The 19,845-nt window shown below is 42.1% G+C and overlaps 1 protein-coding gene, 1 long non-coding RNA gene and 1 other non-coding gene across 5 annotated transcripts; 2 read left to right on the forward strand and 1 right to left on the reverse strand.

Moving 5' to 3' along the window:
- Positions 1-214: 214 nt before the first annotated feature.
- Positions 215-15,109, forward strand: LOC127612932 (ribosomal protein S6 kinase beta-2-like). 3 transcript variants are annotated; one of them, XM_052083793.1, is made up of 17 exons: positions 215-428; positions 498-531; positions 867-921; positions 1,456-1,493; positions 1,773-1,887; positions 2,449-2,517; positions 2,610-2,757; positions 4,063-4,120; positions 4,476-4,576; positions 5,140-5,230; positions 6,827-6,917; positions 7,745-7,852; positions 10,015-10,077; positions 11,464-11,541; positions 11,689-11,796; positions 12,272-12,384; positions 14,085-15,109. In XM_052083793.1, the coding sequence occupies exons 3-17, from the start codon at positions 868-870 to the stop codon at positions 14,260-14,262; spliced, it is 1,413 nt and encodes a 470-aa protein (XP_051939753.1). In that variant the 5' UTR covers positions 215-428; positions 498-531; position 867; the 3' UTR covers positions 14,263-15,109. The 3 variants fall into 3 exon arrangements, with proteins under 3 accessions (XP_051939753.1, XP_051939752.1, XP_051939754.1); XM_052083792.1 differs by lacking the exon at positions 498-531; XM_052083794.1 differs by lacking the exons at positions 498-531; positions 7,745-7,852.
- Positions 5,912-5,985, forward strand: trnan-guu (transfer RNA asparagine (anticodon GUU)). The gene has a single exon. It is a non-coding gene; the product is annotated as a tRNA-Asn (tRNA).
- Positions 15,110-18,083: 2,974 nt separating the features above from the next.
- On the reverse strand, positions 18,084-18,610 carry LOC127612964 (uncharacterized). The gene is made up of 3 exons (XR_007966020.1): positions 18,443-18,610; positions 18,253-18,367; positions 18,084-18,177 (listed from the first exon to the last, which is right to left on the reverse strand). It is a non-coding gene; the product is annotated as an uncharacterized LOC127612964 (long non-coding RNA).
- Between the last annotated feature and the right edge of the window lie 1,235 nt (positions 18,611-19,845).

Below are 19,845 nucleotides of genomic sequence, written 5' to 3' on the forward strand. Positions count from 1 at the left end.
TATGCTTACTTGGCAAACAGATGAAAACAGAATATAAATCAATCAGGTCCCTTCATTTTACAATACCGTATTCCGACATAACCTCACTTTCAATATTCAACAATAGATGAACAGTATAAGATAAGGCAAGTACGCCGCACGTACTTCTCTCCTGACGTTGACGTAATGGTTTGCTGTCCACCAATAAACAAAAAGGAAAAGAGAAGCCCGATGACGTCTGCAATGACGCCGGAATAACAACACCAGGAAGCCTGCACGAGGGGAGCTAGAGTCCGGACTTTAGTAAACACAACTGATCAGGAGCTGTATACATTAAAGAAGGACGAAATGATCAGAAACACTTTATTTTAGTCTAATAGTAATCTGATTTATACGTTGCAGCTGTATAGAGTGAGGTACGAAATCCCCGGATGAAAGAGTGCTATCAGGTGAGCTAGTTAACTTATCATTTTCATGCAGTGCGCTAAGCTATTTGGCAACACAACTGTCATCCTCAGTGACGATCGCAAACAAGTCAGACGTTCGTCGCGGGTAAGAAATTGTCACCCAACAAGCTTTTAGTTCACTGGAGAGCCGCACTTACTTAAGAAGGACTGTGTGTACCTCACGTGTTTTGGTTGCCACATTGCTCGTGACCTTCTTCAACCATATTTTCTTGACGAAGCGTTGAAGCACACCATCGAGGTGCGTTTCATTGCTTTATGATATCGATATGAATATTCGATACAAACTTAACTATTTAAAAGTTGAGTCATTGTTTTTTTTTTCAATGGTTTAACAAATGCCGAGGCACATTTGCGAGGATGTTTTGTAAGTTGTACATCCAGTTAATAAAGTGCATTGCCTGACCCGAATATCGGTTTCAGGATGGCCGGAGTGTTCGACATAGACTTGGAGACTGAGGATGTCAGTGATGCAGAGGTCTGTCTTAAGCACTTTTGCCTTGAAGACTATCTTGCAAATATACAGTTCTGTGCAAAGGTCTTAAGGCACCACTAGCTTTGTTCTGATAATTGCCCTTTTTTCGCAGTAGTCAATATGACTTTTAAAACAATAACTAATAGCACACACAACAGGTTTACACAAATTAATTACAAAACCAATGTCAACAAACGTGTGGAGATGAATGGTGCACGAACCCACAACCACCTGAGTCAAATAAGTGCCAGTGTAACCATTAGCACCATCCAGCCTTCAGACTCATATTGGCACCCTGTCTGTTCTTTATTCTCCATGAACAGGAAGTAGCTTGCTAGTAAGGAAAAAACGACCAAAAAAATAATTAAACCTTGGTGGAGGTTGGTGCTCCACCAGGTGCCCTAATTTTAATTTGTCGTTATGACATGGCTAAAACAACTAACACAATGGTGGCCGAAGACATTTGCACATTAATGAACGTAGGAATGTACTGGCATAACTTTTAACTACTTGGGTTTGTCGTTCCCCTTTCCTTAGGATGATGTTTGTGACGGCACCGTAACAGAACCGGACAAGTGAGTTAAATTCATCATGATACTTAACCATGTATACGAAATAAACTTGAACCCCTTTGAAGTAATGGTGCAATTCAAATACAATAACATAAAGATGCAAATCTCCACATTAAAAAAAAAAAAATCCTCGTCACTGTATAATGTGTATTAAGAGTTAATGTTGTTCATGTTCAAATGGCTGCGGCCAAGGTGGGTTAAAAATTAAATTTGCACAAAATGGGTAATACATATTAATTATCATATCGCTGTGTTGTTTCTGCATTGGTTCTTCCAATCTAGTGTCCAGAAAGAAGAGGTGGAGCTCACCAGCGAATGTGTCAATAGAGACAGCGAGAGAGTTGGGCCTGATTTCTTTGAGCTTCTCACGGTGCTTGGAAAAGGAGCCTATGGCAAGGTGTGTGTGTGTGTGTGTGTGTGTGTAGATGTGCGAGTGGGGGCATGCGATGACAATTTCATGAGCAATCATTTTGATATCTGGCCTTTTTAATTTGGCACAGATTTGATGACGCTCACTTTGGTTGTACTTAAAAACCCGCCCCCCCCCCCCCCCCGAAAGCATGCTCAAGAGTCATTGTCGTGGATTGACAAGTGCTTGAAACAATTTCCTATACACACAACGAGCTGCAAAATTATGAACTCTTTAAAAAAAAAAAGATTTTGTAAAGTGCCGTATAAATAATGAGGTGCAGTGTTATGTAACAAATATCCAATTTTGATTGGACACTAAAATGCTCGGAGTCGTGGATTTACCATCACTATAATCAACGATAATAAGCAAAAAGTACGTTTTGTGTCGTTCTGGTGTCTTCCTTCCATTTACAACCGCATCTCATTTGTGCGAAAATGAAAAATCTTAATCAGTCTGAAAATGACTTTTTTGGGGGATACCGTTTAGAATAATACAAATACATGTTCTGTGTTTGTGACCTCAAGGCAACATCCAATATCTTTACAGGTTTTTCAGGTGAGGAAAGTTCAAGGTGCCATGTCGGGAAAAATATTCGCCATGAAGGTTCTCAGAAAGGTACTTTTGAATACATCCTTGAACCTCCTATAAAACAGAAGCAGTCCAAATATGTCCCTAACCATTTTCCTTTTCCATATGCTCATATTGAGGCCAAAATTGTCTGCAATGCTAAAGACACTGCCCATACGCGAGCAGAGAGGGAGATCCTCGAGACAGTTAGACATCCTTTCATAGTGGATCTCCTCTACGCCTTTCAGACCGGTGGTAAACTCTACCTCATCCTGGAGTATTTAAGTGGTAAGACACTGAAGGCCCGACTGAAGCAATGTACATCACATGTTCTTAAAATGGGCGGCCCGGTAGTCCAGTGGTTAGCACGTCAGCTTCACAGTGCAGAGGTACCGGGTTCGATTCCAGCTCCGGCCTCCCCTGTGTGGAGTTTGCATGTTCTCCCCGGGCCTGCGTGGGTTTTCTCCGGGTGCTCCGGTTTCCTCACACATTCCAAAAATATGCACGGCAGGCTGATTGAACACTCTAAATTGTCCCGAGGTGTGAGTGTGAGCGTGGATGGTTGTTCGTCTATGTGTGCCCTGCGATTGGCTGACAACCGATTCAGGGTGTCCCCCGCCTGCTGCCCGAAGACAGCTGGGATAGGCTCCAGCACCCCCCGCGACCCTAGTGAGGATCAAGCGGTTCGGAAGATGAATGAATGAATGAATGAATGAATGAATGAATGAATGAATGAATGAATGAATGAATGAATGTTCTTAAAATCAAGGACGAAGCCCGACACTTTTTTTCCATTTGGGTCGGTACCACCAAGTACCGATTCACATGAAATCAAAAGGTACCATGTTTCTGTGCCCAAGCCGATTATTTTAGCTTGTGATTATGCGGGAGTGAAAATATCGCCTTTTCATGGCGTACTTCATTTCAACGCAGCATCGGAATGACATGACTCGACGCACACTTTCATCCACTAAAGTACATTTCCAGGTGTTGAGCGAACAAGACAAATATTGTAACGAAGCCGCACACTTCCCAGCTTTCTTCATTTAGCATGGGAGGTTGGTTGACTTATGGGGCTGGCTTCCTGTCAGAGATTTTCCGATAAAGTGTTTCTGATTTTTCGACACAATTATTTCCTCATTTGTGTTTTGCCCCTTTTACTTTTGTGAGACTGACACTCAAAGTCTAGATAAAGCTCATCATAAGTTAAAGTTACTGCAATGTAGGCTACATTGGCTACTCAGTTTTAGACATTAACAATATTAAGGATGGAAAAAAAAAGGTAATATAGTCTTTTGGTGTCCCTCCCAACCACAAGCAGTAATCTACATTTGTTCACTACAACTGTCACTCATGATGTGTATGACATAATAATAATTATGTAATTACTATTTATTTATTAGCAATTTACCATGAGCCACTATGAACCTTTTTTTAGTTTTTCCACTTATGTGAATGTTACATTTTCTGTTATTTCTCTGTGTGAGACAGTTTTTCAAAATGTGAACAAATAAGCTGTCCTTGTTGTGATCAACCTTCGAGGTCGCACTGTAGCGGGACTGTATACCTGATATGTAAGTTGTATGTCACCAGGAGGAGAGCTATTCATGCAGTTGGAAAAGGAAGGCATATTCATGGAGGACACTGCTTGGTGAGGACTCTCTATTGAGTTGCAGAAAATTTGAACTTAGTCTTTTATACTGCTTTATTTTGCTGCTAAGACGTGGCATATTCTGTCCGGAAAAAACAAAACTGAAAGCAATTCACAGCCATTTTCACTCTGTACAGCCGATATTTTTTTTTAATTAACAATGCAACAACACCAACAGAAAAGAAAAGAAAGAAGGCATACAATGGTCCGACTGATTAACAGTCCAAGCCCATTTTTGTTTTTTAGTCCTTTTCCGTCACTTGATATGCATTGTAGGTTGCAAGATATCGATCCATTTGCACGTTTAGGAAATCTCGATTTTGGTCATTGATTGAAGCCATTTGTGCATGGGCAGTTTCTATCTAGGAGAGATCATCCTGGCTCTTGGTCACCTTCACTCCAATGGAATTATTTACAGAGACCTCAAACCTGAGAACGTCATGCTGAACCACCAAGGTAAAATTCAGACAAAATGTTTTTTTGATCCCGAGTGCATGCATGTAATAGATTTTTAAAAAATTGTACCGGTATTTGAATGAACCTTATCGTGTCCAAACTTTTTGCCAAGGGGGCCAACACGGAGTGATGTCTTGTTAACTCGTGAGTGATGCCCTCTAGTGTCTAAATGCTATTACTCATTTAGTGAATGCTATTACTCATTTAGCCACTAGAGGGAAGCAGTACTCTATGAAACATCACTCACCAGTCTACGAGACCTCAGTCAATGCAACACGTGTTCCATTGCGCCCAACCTGCGGGCCAGACGGCACTGATTTTATGACAGGGGCCGAGGGCCGGATGAAATTTGACCGCGGGCCGGATTTGGCCCCCGGGCCGGACTTTGGAAATGCCTGGCTTAAGGTTTTGAAAATATTTGTCATGCATAGCTGTACCTTTATTGATGTAACACGAGCTTTTATTCATCGCAATGTACATTTCCACAATTGAGTAGACTTGATTGTAATGGAATCAGTGCAATTTTTGTGCTTTTTAAAAAATTATTAAAATTGTATTTATAGGACACATCAAGCTAACTGACTTTGGCCTCTGCAAGGAATCAATTCATGATGGAAGCGTCACACACACATTCTGCGGCACCATTGAGTACATGTGAGTATCATTCACTTGCTCACTCACGAACGAGAGCCATACCTGGAAATTCATTTTCATATTACATTATGTAATCAGAACACGGGTAAAGTAATTTCAAGACAATATAACGCGTGCGCGTGCGTAATTTGTTGCTCTTTATTTCAAATGCTTTCTCTGGGTTATCTGAAATATAAAAAAACGTTAGAACCGTGTGAGTGTGTGTGTGTGTGTGTGTGTGTGTGTGTGTGCGCGTGTGTATATCAATCAATCTATTCATCTATCAATCCATCCATCTCTCAGCTGTCTTTAGGCAGTAGGCAGGGTATACCCTGAACTGTTTGCCAGCCAATCGCAAGGCACACTTAGACAAACAACCATTCACACTCACAATCACACTTAGGGACAATTTTGAGTGTTCCATTAACCTGCCATACATGTTTCGGGAATATGGGAGTAAACCCGGCGAAAACCCACGCAGGCACGGGGGAGAACATGCAATAATCATACTTATTGGTATTTTTATCAAACACAACATTGTTTTTTTAAGAACATTTTAAAACAATTATAAACAATATAAACCATAAACAGTACATACATCTAATCATGTACTTCTCTCACATTCCTAGGAAATCACAATGTCCCATCACTGGTCAGCTGTTTTTATAATACCGGTATATAATTTTATAATATAATATGAGTGTCTCTGTGGCACAATCGGTCAGCGCGTTCGGCTGTTAACCGAAAGGTTGGTGGTTCGAGCCCACCCAGGGAAGCTTTGCTTAAGGGCGGCCCGGTAGTCCAGTGGTTAGCACGTCGGCTTCACAGTGCAGAGGTACCGGGTTCGATTCCAGCTCCGGCCTCCCTGTGTGGAGTTTGCATGTTCTCCCCGGGCCTGCGTGGGTTTTCTCCGGGTGCTCCGGTTTCCTCCCACATTCCAAAAACATGGGTGGCAGGCTGATTGAACACTCTAAATTGTCCCTAGGTGTGAGTGTGAGCGCGGATGGTTGTTCGTTTCTGTGTGCCCTGCGATTGGCTGGCAACCGATTCAGGGTGTCCCCCGCCTACTGCCCGAAGACAGCTGGGATAGGCTCCGGCACCCCCCGCGACCCTAGTGAGGATCAAGCGGCTCGGAAGATGAATGAATGAATGAATATAATATGACTCATGCTTTCCACAGGCACCACGGTGTAGACTCCTGGTGTAGAATGTATAAATGCTGACCTCAAGTGGACAAAAGCAATAACTGCACCTCCTCACATGCATACTGATTTTCCGTGATAGAGCGTATGCGAAAGGCTTTAAAATAAATATCAAAACATAATGGTCACTATGAGTAAGGGATTACTGGATATATATTTTTAAACTTTGCATGACAGACTCATTGATATGAATTAAAATGTGGGCCTGAGGCTGTGTACACCATAGGTTACATTAAAATTATTGATGTTAATTAGTAGTTAAAAAACACCAAAATTTCCACTCCACTTATAAAAACGTCAGTGTAATCTGTGCCCTCACTTTTTTGGACCATGGCTTCTTTACTAGAGGGCCCGTTGTTTGGAGGCACCATTTGTATGCTGTTTCATTCACTTTGTATCTTCCTCTTTGTTGCAGGGCCCCTGAAATCCTTACAAGGTCAGGCCATAACAGAGCAGTAGACTGGTGGAGCCTTGGGGCCCTGATGTTTGATATGATGACTGGATCGGTAAGATAAAACTGTTTTCGATGTTAATTGAGAAGATAAGATAAGATTACCCTCCTGACTACCAGTAGTTCAAATTTGTCCTCTGTAGAGGGCATTTGCGAACCTAAATATCTCCCACCCAGTGCCTCCGATCGCATTAACTCCTTTTGTTACTCTAAAGAGGAAATTCAGCGCTTTCCAATGATACCAAATTTGTAGGGGTTAGAAAAAGTAAGAAAATGGCCCTCAGTGCAAGCGCTTTTTATGGGAAGAGGAAAAGTAATACTTTTTATCAAACACATTTTGTCTTGAAATGCTGTTGGCTGAGTTGTTTTAAGTGTATTTGAGCCTGTTTAAAAAATTCTTTTGGAGTGGTCCAATTACTTCACCTAGATTGGGGAATTTCAAAATAAATGTGATTGGGCAACATTTTTTTTTTCCTGGTAGTCAGGAGGATACGAAAACATTTATTTGGCTCACAATGGGGGAGATTCATTTACAGTAGCAACATTTGTAGGGAAGAAAGTAGAAAAACATCAAATATTTGCGTGCATGAAATAAAATTTAAAAATGAACTGTACACAGTACAGAATGCAATATGAGATGTCAGCATTTACTTGCATGTTTCGTCGTATTGTTTTGTGTTTTTTACTGTGCATCTATGAATGCGATAGACCGACAGTACAGTATTTGCAATTTTTTTTTTTCTTTTCAGTCAATCATGTTTGTTTGGTACATTAGCTTGCAAAGCACCTATTGATTGAGACGGGATGGAAAAGATTTTTTTGCCTTGATTAACTGCAATGTTGATCACCACCATTAATATTCTTCTCGTGCTTCTTCCCTAGCCCCCATTCACGGCGGAAAACAGAAAAAAGACTATTGATAAGATTTTGAAATGTAAACTTAATCTGCCTCCGTATCTGACCATCGATGCCAAGGACCTCATCAAGAAGGTCTGTACAGATTTAATGTTGGTTGTAATGAGTTGTTATCACACACAGAAGCAATAATGCACACACAGTGTTGTGAAAAAAGTATTTACCCACTTCCTGATTTCTGTATTCTTTGCATATTTATCACAAACGAAGATTTAGGTTCTGTGTGATTCAGTATAAAACACAGAACCCAGGAAAATACAAAATGCAGTTTCTAAATGCCAGTTTAATTTATTAAGACAAGAAAAAAAATGGGTTGTGCCACCCTTGGCAGCAATAACTGATATCAAGCATTTGCGATAATTGGCGATGAGTCGTTCACATCGCCGTGGAGGAATTTTGACCCATTCTTGTTCACAGAATTGCTTCAACGCCACCATATTGGCAAATTTACGAGCATCAACTACATGTTTAAGGCCACTCAACAGCATCTCAAAAGGATTCAAATCCAGACTGGCCACTCCAAACCCTTAATTTGATTTTTTTTTTAAAGCCATTCAGAGGTGGACTTGCTGGTGTGTTTCGAATCGTTGTCTTGCTGCGTGATGTTAGAGCGTTTGCGTTAGAGGGAGGGAACTGATGGTTGGACGTTCTTCTTCAGGATTTTCTGGTTGACAGCAGAATTCCTTACAATACAATACAATACAATACAATACAATACAATACAATACAATACAATACAATACAATACAATACAATACAATACAATACAATACAATACATGCTAATTTATATAGCGCTTTCACAACAGCGGCAGCTGTAACAAAGCGCTTTACAAAACAGTTAACATAAAGTAAAATTACAGTGAACCCTCACTATAACGTGGTTCACCTTCCGCGGCATCCCTGTTTCACTGATTTTTTTTTTAGTGCCGTTTTTTAATGCTTTTTTTTTTAAACAGTGAATTGTGTTCTGCATCCTGATTGGCTAAGGGACTGACCAACGTGAACAGTCTCTGCACCTCGTCTCTGTACAGTTTGCCAAATTTACCTTTGCAAATTTTTCACATAGAGCCACATAGTTTTTATTTTCCCCCCTTGGTAAATGAAATTCATCACTTTTTCACACCACTGTAATTGTCAGAATAGGAGAGGAAAAACCCCTACAAGAGTCACAATCAGTCATCCAAATGACTTCAATCAAACTAGAACAATCAAATAATCAATTCACTGGACTATTCTTGCCTCGCCAGTTTAAAAAAAAAAATCACGGAAACTAATTAATGTCACCAAACATGTTCATGATCTGCGAGAATAAAACATCAACACTTCATATCCACCAAGTGACTACGTTGCATGAAAGACAAAACACAATGACAATTAAACTTGACGTATGAGAATATACAGTATAATTTAAATATTCAACTGTATTTATATTTAATTCTTGCTCATGCGGTTTCAACACTGATCCATTTTTTTTACAAATGCGGCAGAAGTGGTTTAAGATAAGATAAGATAAGATAAGATATCCTTTATTCGTCCCACAATAGTTAATTTACAGCCTCCAGCAGCAAGAATGTATGTAGAAAGAAGAAAGGAGAAAGAGAAAAAAAAACAACAAACATCTTTCAATTAAATAAGATAAAATGCACACACAGTTCTTTTGTGTTAAGCAAAATAGAATTTATACAACAGCTGTCTTGGGTTGATTTTCATCATTGACCAAAAGTCTTGGGCACATTTGAAGTCCCCCATATCTCCTTAACTATGAAGTAAGTAGTAAGATAAAAGTCAGGCCATTTTAAAGCTAATTACATTAAGTTTTTTCGTAATGACGTTCACTCAACCAGAAAAGGCGTTTTGTGTGCTTGAATTTTAAAAAAACTGAATCATGGACTGTTGTTCAATGTGCATTTCGCAGAAAATTCGGAAAGGAGCCACCAGAGAGGAAGTCCATTGTGAGATGGCATGGTAAATTCGTAACGGATAGGTGCTTAGAATTTAACTATCGGCTTGATGTGTGTCGTGTGACCAATGGTGCTCACATTGAACATCTTTGACCATTCCATGTCAAAATTGAGATTACAAGCTTTCGGAATTTACCTGATGCGTTTTTACATCCGAAATAGTTACCGAGATATTCAATGTCAAAATGTGCCCAAAACTTTTGGAACACCCTGTATGTCATGTCATTGATTATCCCACATTTAATAATCTGGTTTCTCTTTTTTCATTTTCTAGCTTTTAAAGAAGAATCCAGCTCAAAGACTTGGGTCCAGTAAAGCAGACTTTGCTGATATCAAAGTAAGTAGCATTTTCACCCCCTTTGAAGTGGCGGGGTATTTGATATTTTAGGTCATCAAGCACATACAGCCGATTTTAGGAGGGATCGGTAAAATCTTAGCATTTGATGTTTTTCCTTTATTTTAATGCAACTGTACATTAGGAGGCGGCCCGGTAGTCCAGTGGTTAGCACGTGGGCTTCACAGTGCAGAGGTACCGGGTTCGAGTCCAGCTCCGGCCTCCCTGTGTGGAGTTTGCATGTTCTCCCCGGGCCTGCGTGGGTTTTCTCCGGGTGCTCCGGTTTCCTCCCACATTCCAAAAACATGCGTGGCAGACGCTCTAAATTGTCCCTAGGTGTGAGTGTGAGTGCGAATGGTTGTTCGTCTCTGTGTGCCCTGCGATTGGCTGGCAACCGATTCAGGATGTCCCCCGCCTACTGCCCGAAGACAGCTGGGATAGGCTCCAGCACACCCCGCGACCCTAGTGAGGATTAAGCGGTTCAGAAGATGAATGAATGAATGTACATTAGGATCATCCTAATATTAAATCAACTGTCATTTCACACATCTGCTTTAAAAAAAAAAATCTTTATTGAACAATACAAACTCGTCTGCTCACAATGGACGCTACACGAGGAAGCGAAGCCCAGAGGAGTGAAGTGACGCATTCAAATGCGCTCAGTTTGCTCCAGAACCGAAATTTGTTCGTCATCCGAGGCATAAAAAAAAACTTGAAATTTTTTGGTCAAAAACCGAATTGGTCGAGAACCGAGACGTTAAAAAACCGAGGTTTGACTGACTGTATTACAATTACATGGTTAACAAAATAGCGGTGATCTGAACATTCATCCAGTCACCATTGAGTAATGTTTGAGCAGAGTCACCAAGGCGTTTTTCTTTGAAAGAAAAATTAACAGTGCATCACAGGCCGGTTGAATATAGCAACCATGAAAGGTGTCAATGAGACAAATGTGCTTTAGATCAGTCTAAACCAGGGGTGTCCAAACTTTTTGCCAAGGGGGCCAGATTTTATGTGGTAAAATGTCGGGGGGCCGACCTTGGCTGACATTCTTTACATTGAACAACAATATTGTTCAACAAATTTTAGTAAGCCAGTCTGTTTCACATTTCCATTTTTAATTTAATTTCAACAATCTTAAGAATTTATTTTGGTTCATTTGAAACAGGAATTTGAAATATGACATATCAGTCAATATAAACACGGAGTGATGTGATGCCCCCTAGTGTCTAAATGCTATTACTCATTTAGTGAATGCTATTACTCATTTAGCCACTAGAGGGAAGCAGTACTCTATGAAACATCACTCACCAGTCTACGAGACCTCAGTCAATGCAACACTTGTTCCATAAACATGCTATTGTATCCCCCCCCCCCCCTCCTCTTCAGAGACATCCATTCTTCAAGCAAATCAAGTGGGACGAGCTACTAAATATGAGAGTTGAGCCACCATACAAGCCACAGCTGGTAAAACATTTGAAAACATGACATTTGGCTGCTGTCACATCTCAATGACTTCAAATCCTTAATCTAGTAATTCCCCCCTCTTCACCCTTATTTTTTTTTCTCGAAATGGATCGTTGCGTTTGTGTTAACATTTCTTTGTCCATGTAGCAGTCCGACGAAGATGTGAGCCAATTTGATACCAGGTTTACCAGACAGACACCGGTGGACAGTCCAGACGATGCGTCACTTGGCCAAAGTGGAGAGCTCACCTTTGCTGTGAGTTAAGATAAGATAAGATATCCTTTAATCGTCCCACACTGGGGAAATTTACAGCCTCCAGCAGCAAGAATGTATGTAGAAAGAAGAAAGAGAAAAAAAAACAACAAACATCTTTCAATTAAATGCAATATGAACACAAAATGGATAAATCGCAGTACTATTTACAATTTTCCTTCACATACTTTAATTATTATTATTCTTATGATTATTTTTTATTCGTCGGTAGGAACAAGCGTCGGTATCTCTCCTTGTTGCAGCGCGGGTGTAACAGTCTCTGGCTGAAGGAGCTACCAAGTGCTGTCAGGGCGGGCTGGAGGGGGTGGGAGGGACTGGCCATCATAGCTTTTAGCTTAGTTAGCATCCTTCTGTTGCCCACCTCCTCCAGAGTGTCAAGGGAGCAACCCTTTAGTAGTACTGAGTTAACATGATAACATTTGTGTTTGAGGTGAACTTTTTATTTCATTTCCAACAGGGTTTCACTTATGTGGCTCCTTCGGTCCTGGACAGCTTAAAAGAGGGTTTCTCCTTTGAACCCCGAATGCGGCCTGTTCGCCGACACAACAGTAGCCCTCACACACCCATCAGGTAACACACATGCAAGCGGCAAATTTGCCTCCAGCTTTTTAGCCCTTTCCATAAGATTTGTGTCATTTCTCCCGCAATATTGTACCAATGCCTTTTCCCATCTTGAGTCTTTGTACAATTCCAACATCATTCAAATGACTTTTCTGCTGAATGTGTCGCTTGAGGTAGTCCAGCTTCCATTTAGTCCATATTTTTCACTTATAACTTTAGCTTTGCTGCATGTTTTGCAGGGCATACCTTTGTCACTCGAAAAAGAAAATATCTCACCCAGTTTCACTGCTTGTTCTATTTGCACATACTCCGACACCCATTCCAACTTGAAAGAACCGCAGTTCATTCTTATTTTGGTTTGGGGGAGTGTCACGTTGTGCCCGAAGCGATGGAAAGATCGCTTCGTGCACAACAAAATAAGGAGGTGGATCCCCGAAAAAGCAGACACGTAAAAGGATTTTGTCAGAGAACAAAGGGAGTCTTTAATAAAGAACACAAAATACCCGACAGGGAAAAATAACAAAAAGCGCTGGTCAAAATAAGGACATGGGAAGGAATAAAGGGAACAACGGAAAACGCTCGCGGAAAACAAATGGCGAGGAAGGTCTGATTAGACAAGTGAATAAATTTCATACGAGAAGAAGAATGACGCGTAGTAACAGCCACAAGGCTAGGAGGCAACGAGTAATCAAGGTAGGAATCTGAGCGAGAGAAATAATGGCACGGCGTGGAATTCTCCGGCAGTGAGTCGACTGCCAGAGCGTCCTAATAAAGGCAGAGTAATCACCGACCAATGAGTAACAGGTGTGTGGGCGGCGGAGAGAAAGCCCGCCCCCTGCTGGCAAACACGGGACGTGACAGGGAGAGAAATAATGGCACGGCGTGGAATTCTCCGGCAGTGAGTCGACTGCCACAGCGTCCTAATAAAGGCAGAGTAATCAGCGACCAATGAGTAACAGGTGTGTGGGTGGCGGAGAGAAAGCCCGCCCCCTGCTGGCAAACACGGGACGTGACAGGGAGAGAAATAATGGCACGGCGTGGAATTCTCCGGCAGTGAGTCGACTGCCACAGCGTCCTAATAAAGGCAGAGTAATCACCGACCAATGAGTAACAGGTGTGTGGGCGGCGGAGAGTAAGCCCGCCCCCTGCTGGCAAACACGGGACGTGACAGGGAGAGAAATAATGGCACGGCGTGGAATTCTCCGGCAGTGAGTCGACTGCCACAGCGTCCTAATAAAGGCAGAGTAATCACCGACCAATGAGTAACAGGTGTGTGGGTGGCGGAGAGAAAGCCCGCCCCCTGCTGGCAAACACGGGACGTGACAGGGAGAGAAATAATGGCACGGCGTGGAATTCTCCGGCAGTGAGTCGACTGCCACAGCGTCCTAATAAAGGCAGAGTAATCACCGACCGATGCGTAACAGGTGTGTGGGCGGCGGAGAGAAAGCCCGCCCCCTGCTGGCAAACACGGGACATGACAGGGAGTCGACGTATCACGTTCACTGCCCGGTCGTTTCGCCATGATAAAGATTAGCATTAGCATCACTTATCGCCGTCGCTCTGTTATTGTTACGGAGCACAGAACATGCGCAAGTACTGTCAACGCCGTGATTGGCTGCAAAGCGTCATTGCAGCGTATCGTGTGATTGGCTGGACACCTGTCACTCACTGAATTCCACAGCAAATTTTATTTTTTTTTCTATTTTCAGTCCACTGACATTTTCCCCAGCTGGGCCCTTCAAGTCAAATATTGATGGAGAGCCAGGACTTTTTTCTCCCACATCTCTCGCAATAGCTTCATCTCCTGAGTCACTGGAGAATGGATCTGCCAGTCTGCCAATCAAGACACCTGCCAGGAATAATAAATTGAAGGGACATCGCAGATGAGGAGGGGCTGAAACGTGGGTGTGCCCTTTTCAGTTACTGTATTTCAAAAGGGGTTTGGGTACGGAGTGATGTTTTGGATTGTTTTTTTTCCAACTTTCATGGATTGGCAGATAAAATTTGCCGTTATTTTACACATGCCATAGTGAATGTACTTTAAATGCTTCTTCCTGAATGCATTCTAAAAATGGAAACAATCACATTGATGGTAGCAGAAGAATGACGACCATTAAACATCTAGCATGAGCTGAAAAGGTCGAATTATTTATTTTGGTTAGTTTGACAGTAATTAGCAAACCGAAGTGGTGTGTGAAGTTGTTTCCGGTGCATACATGCAAAACTTAGACAATCACGTGTAATATCAAGTCATTTTTTGACGGCAAAGTCTTATTACTGGCACATAACCCAGAAAAAATGTCCAAATTGCATTGATGGATGCATGAATATTTTGTTTAATGCAACAGAAATCTGAAATCAAAATGCAAGAAAATATAACATCTTTACTTGAACCTGAACTGATCCCTACTACGTGTTATGACACGCCCGCAATTATGAATGCAAGAATTTAATATGAGAACAATAAAAAGACATACTCAAGAGACACAGTCACCAGCTGTGTAACCAGCAACTAGTTAGTGATCTTCAAGCCAAGGTCTTTCTCAAACTGCACATGACCAGGATTTTTTTTTTTTAATTTTCTGAAATAATGTGTTTGACATATTTGCTTCAGTGTTATCTGGATATCTGGTGTTGATTCTGTTCCCTTATTTTTTAATTTATCTAAATTAAGATACTATGCTTATGTGAGAGTGTGGTGTGCAACTCTAGAATAATTGTGCACTGTACAAAACACATGCGGAAAAACATGGACCATTGTATTAATAATATTAATACTATTAAGTGGGTTTACGGATCATTTGGTGAATTACCTGAATAATATTGTCATGCCACTATCATATCTCTGACAATAAAAAACAGTGCTACAATTTCGCTGTATAGAGTACAATATTATTTATTACAATGAATCACTGAGGACCATGTTGGGGTTTTGGCACATTGGGACACTGGCATACGGGAAGTGGATTTTTTAGAAAACTGAACAACATCAAATTAGAAATTAGTTCGATAAAATATGAGCTCTATCAAAGCATTTGTACGAAGCAAAATGTAAAAGGCAGTTTTAAAATGGTGGATTTCCTGTAGAGTTTAAACCAACCAATCTAAGACTAAGCCAATTTCTTTTCTCTCTCTCTCTCTCTCTCTCTCTCTCTCTCTCTCACACACTCACACACACACACACACACTTTATTTTGGGGGATTAGGAGGATGCAGGGTGTGGGGTTGGGGCATCAGATCGATTTTTGAAGCAGCAAACCTGCCGTGATCGAGCACATGTAAGCATATACACACGCACACACACACACACACACGCGCACGGACGCCCAACCATGCACATGTGCGCATACGCAAGCACGCACGCCGCCAAGATGAGCGACAGCCAGAACGTCACCGAACATGAACGAAATCGGAACACACAGACGCACAATGTTTTTTTCGCCCCCATTTCGTCCTCCCAAAGGTCGTGCTCGACTCGGGACCAGTCTGCTGGCTACTGGTGGATCGCAATTGATGTATTGGGCACCCCTGCCTTAAAATCGGAGGTAATTCGCTGACTAGCTTAGCGCCGAGCACCGTTGTTTGCGCATGAGCGGTGATTCAGTTATCTGATTGGTTGCCCTCTATGTCAGTCAAGTAACGGGATTGATGATAGGCTGACGTTGTAAATTCCTTGTATTTTACGCCGTTGTTTGAATGGCGGCGCCACCGCCGAGACGTTTTCGACCCTTGTCTTTTGAAAGCCCGGGAGCCACCATTGAGCCAGCCAAAGAGCCGCACGCGAGCCGCGGGTTGGCCACCACTGTTGGGAAAAACTACGTCTAAACTTTTGGAAGGTCTTGGTGAAACGTTCAATTGGAGCTGTTTCGTTCAAAAGTTCTAGGGGGAACAAGTAAGCCATTATTAAAAACTGCACAATGAACTGAAACCGAACGCTTCTCCTCGTTCCCTCCTGGTACCAGAATCGAGTCTCCTGTGTCCTCCAGGTGTTTTATTCCTAAGTGTCAAATTGGATAAACCTGACAACCTCCATGCCGGGATTATAATACAGTAGTTTTTGATTTGTCAGTGTCATTGTTTTATTTCATTTCGAGTTTTGCTTTTCAAATGTTGTTTAATTTGTTTTCTCGGGGCGGCTTCATACAAAGGTAGTGAGAAAAGTTGTTCCAAATCCGACGTCATTCTTGACCCTGTCAACAGTCTGATGAGAGGCTTCAGAAAGAGGTCTCATCCAGCTTGCAGCTGCAATATGATTTTCTCCAGGGCATCTTTAAACTGCCATTACGCAAGACGTCCTCACACCGAAGAGAAATCGTTTCTTCTGTTTGAACAATTGCACAAAGTCACTTCAACATCCTCAAGTGCCAGATGTCCCCACACGGCAGGATAATGACTATTTATGTGATTTAGCGCTGGCGCTGTTGAACCGCCGCTTTCATTAGGGTAGTTAAAATATGCCGGATGGAAACAGATGTTTCATCGTCATTAATTTAGACCAGGGGTGTCCAAACTTTTTGCCAAGGGGGCCAGATTTTCTGTGGTAAAATGTCGGGGGGCCGACCTTGGCTGACATTTTTTTACATTGAACAACAATATTGTTCAACAAATTTTAGTAAGCCAGTCTGTTTCACATTTCCATTTTTATTTTAATTTCAACAATCTTAAGAATTTATTTTGGTTCATTTGAAACAGGAATTTGAAATATGACATATCAGTCAATATAAACACGGAGTGATGTGATGCCCTCTAGTGTCTAAATGCTATTACTCATTTAGTGAATGCTATTACTCATTTAGCCACTAGAGGGAAGCAGTACTCTATGAAACATCACTCACCAGTCTACGAGACCTCAGTCAATGCAACACGTGTTCCATTGCGCCCAACCTGCGGGCCAGACGGCACTGATTTTATGACAGGGGCCGAGGGCCGGATGAAATTCCACCGCGGGCCGGATTTGGCCCCCGGGCCGGACTTTGGACATGCCTGATTTAGACCCTCACTAAGGATTTGTTTCAGAGTGGAATCGACGCAGTTTTATAAAAAAATCAACTTTATTCACTTACTTTCCAACATTAAAGAAATAACATTTGTACACAAATAAATAAATTCCCATAAATATTATTCTTTTCAAGGTGATTGGATATCAACAGCGGACTTTAGCCAGCCAGACTTCCTGGAATAAAACAAACATTTGTGTATATAATGCCCTGATTCTACAGTGCATTCTTCCCGGCTCCTTTTGCGGCTTTTCTATTCTACTGTCTTTTTTGCAAAACGCAATTCTCAGCATTCTTGGGTCCTTGTGTGCGCCTCAGTTTTCATCCGACTTTCTGGAACATGAAATGTTGCAGTTGCAAGTTGTTTCCTTGAAGATTGGCTGCATATGACATTTACTCTGCCTTTCTTTTTCTTTCGATGCACTCCATCTTCCGGTTCTCATCTTTGTTTATCCTTGAAAAAAAAAAAACGAGGAGGGAAAAGCTGGGTTTAGGCCAACGCGCTAATACAAAACATCTGGAGGAGTTGGTGGGAGATTGTTTTCCCAGCTCCTTGTGAAAGCTGTGTCACAGCATGCTGCTTATGGGGGGGGTTCTTTTGGGAGCTCAGATGCATTTTATTTTTTAAGAGACTCAGATGATGTGATGCATGGAATGTGCATCCATTAAAAGTTCACTCTCGAGTTTGAGTTGTGCATGTGCATGTTATTACCTTTCCCAGCATCTAAAAAAAGCTCTGGCCATCCTTCCCTCAGTGTTCATGCAGATCTTTTCAGTGGCATTGTCTGGCCTATTCATAGTTACACTGAAAAAGGGAAACCGAAATCAAAGTCAGCACAGCAGAAGAAACAAGTGACACGGGCTTCAAATATTCACTTACATCAATTCGATTTTATCACATCCGGGTCTCTTTTCAAGCACTTGGAAATCTGACATATTGCCTTTGATGAATTTGATTGTATTGTGACATGAGCAACGGCCAGGAAAGTCATGACCTGAAATCAAGATTATTTGGATGTTAGGGGGGGGGGGGAACACACACACAAAAAAAAAATTGCGCTTGAACTCACCTCGATAGAGCTGTGTGCAAAATCCAGCCACAACAAACAGCAGGAGATGAAAACTGTTCACAGCCGAAGCCATTTTCTGTCCCAATATCCTCATAAGAGGTCTACTTGGTAGTGTGGAAGAAAGGAGTGGGAGGCTCCTGTTTTATACTGAGCAGTGAGTGGGTTTTTCCCCCCCCACCGAGTCCATGCTTTTTCCCGTCAAGTTGAACCTAAACTTGCAGGAATTTCCACATTCCCCAATGACACACACACTGGAACATGGCGAGTAAGAAACGAAAGTGAGCAGTCGAATGATTCAATGGATTCCAGGAGCAAATGTGTTGAGCGGTGAGGCAAGCGGCTTTATTCGACACTTTTCTTTGGAAGTTGTGGGCAAAGCCAATATTCATTAAAAAAAAAAAAAAAGTGTGGGGGGTGCGCTGTTAATAATTTGCCTTTTTCTGTTCAAAGTTGAGGGCGGCCCGGTAGTCCAGTGGTTAGCACATCGGCTTCACAGTGCAGAGGTATCGGGTTCGATTCCAGCTCCGGCCTCCCTGTGTGGAGTTTGCATGTTCTCCCCGGGCCTGCGTGGGTTTTCTCCGGGTGCTGCGGTTTCCTCCCACATTCCAAAAACATGCGTGGCAGGCTTATTAGCCCAGTAGCCCAGTGGTTAGCACGTCGGCTTCACAGTGCAGAGGTATTGGGTTCGATTCCAGCTCCGGCCTCCCTGTGTGGAGTTTGCATGTTCTCCCCGGGCCTGCGTGGGTTTTCTCCGGGTGCTCCGGTTTCCTCTCACATTCCAAAAACATGCGTGGCAGGCTGATTGAACACTCTAAATTGTCCCTCGGTGTGAGTGTGAGCGTGAATGGTTGTTCGTTTCTGTGTGCCCTGCGATTGGCTGGCAACCGATTCAGGGTGTCCCCCGCCTACTGCCGGAAGACGGCTGGGATAGGCTCCAGCACCCCCCGTGACCCTAGTGAGGAACAAGCGGTTCGGAAGATGAATGAATGAATGAATGAATAAATGAATTGTTACATACTGCCGCATATACTCTGCGGTTGATTTAAAGAACTGAAAGAGAGCGACAGTGTGAAAATACATAACGATAATGACATGGTTCAGAAAGGAACCAGATGGTGTGTGGATCCCACAAACACTGACAAATTATGAAACTAAAAATATTTATGGAAAAATTAAGGACCCACAAAATATAAACAGAAATCGCTGCCGAAAAGGAGCCAGGAAAACCAAATGTGAATAGAAGCCACTTGCTAATGGAAGGAAAATTTGACACCCAAAAATACACCCAAGGAAATGGCAAAAGCCCCAAACACATGAAACTTAAAACAGACAAGAATAATTGGAAACCACAAACATTTACAAAACAAGGTACTCGGGCCAGAAAAGTCAAAGTCCGGATTTGA

The sequence above is a fragment of the Hippocampus zosterae genome, chromosome 13 (genome assembly GCF_025434085.1).
Source record: "Hippocampus zosterae strain Florida chromosome 13, ASM2543408v3, whole genome shotgun sequence".
NCBI classification, from domain to species: Eukaryota; Metazoa; Chordata; class Actinopteri; order Syngnathiformes; family Syngnathidae; genus Hippocampus; species Hippocampus zosterae.

Bases quoted from the DNA above. Each gene is read 5' to 3' on its own strand.
- LOC127612932 (XM_052083793.1), top strand. From the start codon at position 868: ATGGCCGGAGTGTTCGACATAGACTTGGAGACTGAGGATGTCAGTGAT. The intron at 922-1,455 runs GTCTGTCTTAAG...CCCTTTCCTTAG, and splicing joins AGGATGTCAGTGATGCAGAG to GATGATGTTTGTGACGGCAC. The intron at 12,385-14,084 runs GTAACACACATG...TTCTATTTTCAG, and splicing joins AGCCCTCACACACCCATCAG to TCCACTGACATTTTCCCCAG.